At 52.8% G+C, this 4,897-nt stretch overlaps 1 protein-coding gene across 1 annotated transcript in view; it reads left to right on the top strand.

Moving 5' to 3' along the window:
- NDRG1 (N-myc downstream regulated 1) overlaps positions 1–4,897 on the top strand; it is a 46,541-nt gene that overhangs the window by 30,461 nt on the left and 11,183 nt on the right. Inside the window, exons 7-8 of the mRNA XM_023537223.1 lie at positions 1,797–1,871; positions 4,306–4,409. Coding sequence (XP_023392991.1) covers positions 1,797–1,871; positions 4,306–4,409 — 179 coding nt within the window. The remainder of the gene's footprint in view (positions 1–1,796; positions 1,872–4,305; positions 4,410–4,897) is intronic.

Below are 4,897 nucleotides of genomic sequence, written 5' to 3'. Positions count from 1 at the left end.
ATCTGCTCGGCTTTGCTCTGGATACTGAAAATAAAAAGATCAATAAGACAGATGCCTCTAATCTCAGGAACCCAAATATTATTAATGAAAAAGAAATATGTATTTGGGACTGATTCTATGCCACTTAGTTTTACAACAGCAGTAACTAGCTGACAGGTAAGGAATGGTTGGTTCTCAGGTGCATTTGTGTTGTCCACTGCTACGTATGCATGGTCTCATGGTGCCTCCAGGAAGTAGAGTTGCCATACCATTCACGGAGGGGGAAACTGAGGCTCGCAGTGGTTAAGGGAGCTTTCCAGGGTCACGCAAAGTGAGGCAAAAGGAGAACCGGTTCTGCAACTTCCATCTGTGCTGCGTCCGCCCACCCTGCCCCGAGCTCTCGAGCTCTCGTTCACACTCACCTTGACCCACGCGAGGCAGCGCTGGGAGCAGAGGGGCCCAGGCACATCCCTGACCAGAGGACCAGGGGCCCGTGCTAGCTCAGGAAGCTTTACTCTGGCCGGTGGCCTAGAGTTCCTTGTTTATCTTTTAAAAATAATTATCTCTTTTTTTCACAAAAGCTCCAATATTTGCCAAGGAGATGGGGAAGCCGGTCCAATCGAAATAAGACAGGGCCTTTCAAGCTGGGGTGATCCTGGCTTCTCATTTTGAAAATGTTTTTGCCAAGTTTGGGGTGGCCGTCGGGGACAGAGCAGTCGAAGGGGCCGTGCCCCTCCCCCCGCATTCCTCCCATGTTCTGGTTGGCCAGCCTGGTTTTGCACTTCTTCCTGGAACATTCTGCCAGAGGCAGGCGCCCTTCCCCCACTGCTGCGTGACATTCAGGAGCCGAGCACACTCCCTGTTTTTATTTTATTTTCCAGCAAAGGAAGTGACATTCCGGTCAGCCAGTTTGGCTTCTTGGTAGCTGTTCTGAGTCAGACGTGGAGGGCTGGGGACATTGTCCATCAGCTAAAGTGGAGCCCGAGGAATGTTTATGGGGTGTCCCTTTCTGTACCACATCCTTCCTTTTCAACCCCAGCCCAGGGAGCTGCACTGAGGGCCCACTGGGTGTCAGGCAGCGAGACAGATCCTGTGACGTGTGTAGTTGTGTCAAATAATTCTCTTCTTGGCCTGTGACTTTATAAGTCACAAGTTCCTGACACCCCAGTTATGGATGGGCAGCCTGATGCCCAGAGGCTCTGCAGCCTGTCCAGGGCCACACGGCTGGGGCGTGGCAGTCGAGGTTCACCTCTGGACCCCCACCGGTCTCCGCCCGATGCTGAAGCTGGTCAGCACACATTTATGGAGCTCCCACTGTGTGCCTAGCATTTCGGGAGCTCCCACTGTGTGCCTAGCATTTATGGAGCGCCTGCTGTATGCCTAGCATTGTCATTGGACAATGAGAAGGTCTTCAGTGTCTTTAGTAACCTCAGTCCATTGAGAGAGAGGAAACTAGCTTGAGGGGAAAATCCGGAGGCTGCTTCCAGAGGGGTAGTTTGAGGTGAGCGGACCTGGAGTGTGGACTAGGGGAGCTCAGTGTGTGTTGAGAGAAAATGGACAGGGCGCTCCTTGCTGACGAGTTGTGCTTTGGAGCAGAGAAAGCTGGGGACGAGCACACGTGTGCTGTGCCTCTGAGAGTAGGGAACGGACCGAGTCCCAGCCCTGACGTCCGGCGCCCCAGGTCCAGGAGGTAACTGAGGACGGTTAACCAAGTTCCCGTCAAGGGGCATCCTCAGACCTGAGTGCCGGGACCCCAAGGTCCTTGGGGTTTGGCTGACTGTGTCTCACTGCCGTGAACGCCCACTTTCTAATCCCAGTGGTTTTGTGCCCCCCAGATCTCCGGGTGGACCCAAGCCCTTCCAGACATGCTGGTGTCCCACCTCTTCGGGAAGGTGAGTAGCGTGGTCTGGCGCTGTCGTCCACTCTGAGCCGCTGTGTGCTGCCTGGCACATAGGGCACAGAGAGAACGAGACGCGAGTGAGTGAGCCGTGTGCTGATGCCACCAAAGAATGTGACGTCATTCATAATCATCAAATCACGTGTTCTTTCCCTTTTGAACGTCTTTTTTTTATTATTTTTTTAAACAATTCGACTGAAGTACAATAAATGGCACATCTTGAAAGTGTAAAACCTGACGCATTTTGGCTGGCTCTGGAATCTCCCTTGGTGGTCCGGCTTGAGGCGACTTGCTCTGTGTCCTGTGGCTGGTCCACTCACCACTGTCTGCTCCCGAGTGAAAGAGCGTGACCGTGGGAGGTGTGACTGCACGCTTGGCCAGCGGAGCCGATGTGTCATGCACTTGGCGAAGTGTGCCGACTGCATCTGGTCCTCGTGCTGGTTTCCTGTGGTGGCTGTAACAAAGTGCCACACACTGGACAGCTGACGGCAACAATGTTTATCCTCTCGTGGTTCAGGAGGCCAGGACTTTGAAAGCGAGCGCTGGCCGGGCCACGCGCCCTGCACAGGGTCTGGGAAGGACCCTTCCTTAATTCTGTCGGTGCCTGGCACTTTGGCGTCCCTTGGCTCAGGGCCTCTGACTCCAGCCTCTGCCTCCATCTCTGCGTGGCTTTGCCTGTGTGCGTTTCACATCTCCTCCTGCTTTTCTCTTATGAGGGTACCTGTCATTGGAGTTAGAACTCATGGGGACAATCCAGGATGATCTCGTCTCAGGAACCTTAACTTAATTACATCCACAAAGAGCTTTTTTCCCAAATGAGTTAACATTTACAGAGTCTAGGGGTGTGACATGGACTTATCTTGGGGGCCGCCGTTCACCCTGTCTCCTCTTTCATGCTTCGTTTCAGTTCGTGATATATGTTTTCCACCCTCCCTGTATAATTTGTACCTGATAGGAACACAGAATAAATCTGAGTCACTGTCTGGGTTTCCTTAGAGGAGCAGTGTCAAGTAGAGGGTGAGAATCTGGGGATCTCAGTGAACCCACATTGCTGCAGGTGTGTTTGATCTGAAACCCCAGTACAATTCCTCAGACGATTTTTTCCTGATTTTTTTTTTTTTTTGAACAGCCCGTTGGCTTCTTTGTTGCTTAAATCCTCATGGACTATTTAGATGGATGCTCAGGCTTGACATCAGCCCCCTTGCTTCCTCCCACACTGGCTCTGGTCTCTGGTCGCCCCTGACCACATCGGGCCATTTTGTGCAACCTGCAGCATCTGCCGTTGTGCAGACGAGAAACAGAGCCAGTTCCTAACGTGTTTGTGTGTCCCTGTCACATTTAGAAAGGAGCCCGCAGGGAGGGAGGCTGCAGCCTGCCTTCTGCAAGGCTCGGGCTGGCCCCTGCAGAAATCGAGATCGTCCTTCCCGTAACTTCCGGTTGCGTGAGTTGGCTTTGTTCTGCAAACTCACGACAAACTGTTTCAGCTCTCTCCATTAAAAAAAATAACGCTTGCCAACAGTTGCATTGACGGTTACTATTTACAAAGGGCTTCCCAAAATGCACAACTTCTGTTAAATCTCACAACCTGATGAAGTGCGTGATATTAACACACCCCCCCCCCCATTTTTTTGGAGGAAACTGAGGTTAGAGAGGTTAAGGCACTTGCTCGAGAAAGGGCAGTGATGGAGTTGTAGGGGAGAAAGAAACGCTCCTTTACCCTCCAGTTTCTTTCGGCCGGTCTAATAATTAAATAGACATGAAACAGATTAGTGAGAGAAAATGGCCAAATTTAACTACGTGCATGTGTATGAGAATCCCGCATTCCTGAGAGGTTCAGGGACAGAAAGGGAAATTGCTGTGCACAAGGCATTCTGAGCTCCGGAGGAGGCAGAGCACCTGGGGGCTTCAGAGGGTCACTGAGGGAGAGCACGTTGTTAGTTCGCCCTGCCAGGTAGGTAGGTAAAAAGTCATTTTTGGTGCTCACTCTTATTGTGGGCCAGGCTCCTAATTTACATTCTTCTAGGTAGTTAAGGAGGTGGGGTAGAAGTGTCTCTTGAGCCTGCAAGGTCTCGGTTGCCTTTAGCTCAGAATAAGCCACATCCCACTGAGGCGCACCCTGGAGTGGCTTGTTCTGAGCCCCTATGGTTTCCAGATCTGAAAGGACCGACTTCGGGTCCGAACCCTCAAGTCATGAGCCCAGAAAGGCGCCTTTTACCCTTCCAGGTTTGTGTCCTTTGTGCTACTAGCTGACGTTCAGGCATCAGCCTGCATCTGAGGGGTGGCTTCCACTTTCTCGAAGGCTTCCTCAGTCCTGCGGATCAGGCACCGTTACCTTCACTTTGCACTTGAATAACCTGGAGAATGGAGAGGGTTGTGGCCGGCCCAGGGCCACGGCGCCCCTGACGGACATTCCCTCTCTCTAACCGCAGGAGGAAATGCAGAATAACGTGGAGGTGGTGCACACCTACCGCCAGCACATCATGAACGACATGAACCCCGGCAACCTGCACCTGTTCATCAATGCCTACAACAGGTACCAGCTGCCGCACGGTCACGTGATCGTTGTTTATGTCAGGCTCCTAGCGTCGATCTAGGACAAGGGGTGAGGGACACAGGGGTCGTAGTATTAATAGAAGAGGCAGCCCCAGAGTTTGAGCAATAGATTGTTAGGGGTGCCCTAAGGGTACCCGGGAAGTAAGGTGCCCCCTGGAGTCTGGAGCACTCTGCAAGGAGCTGAGCTGCTGCTCCAGACCCCTGGGGATGCACACACGAGTGGGACACAGTCATGCCCTCAAAGGGTTGTGAGTACGTGCCTGTGCCTGTGGCTGACCACAGGAAGGCAGATGTGAGGAGAGCTGAGAGAGGCAAGGCGCTGGGGGGCGGGAGGGATCCAGGGAGGCTGCTAGGCAGAGGTTGAGTCGTTCTCAGATCTGAAGCATCTTCACACAGCCGCTGGCAAAGGTGCAACCCTCTTATCCGTAACCAGGTGCCAGTCTGTCTGGAGCTCAGCTCGGGGAGGGG

This window comes from Pteropus vampyrus, unplaced genomic scaffold, assembly GCF_000151845.1.
Source record: "Pteropus vampyrus isolate Shadow unplaced genomic scaffold, Pvam_2.0 Scaffold183, whole genome shotgun sequence".
In the NCBI taxonomy this organism is placed as follows: domain Eukaryota; kingdom Metazoa; phylum Chordata; class Mammalia; order Chiroptera; family Pteropodidae; genus Pteropus; species Pteropus vampyrus.
The sequence above is the reverse complement of the archived record's forward strand: the minus strand, read 5'-3'. Positions and strand labels throughout refer to the sequence as shown.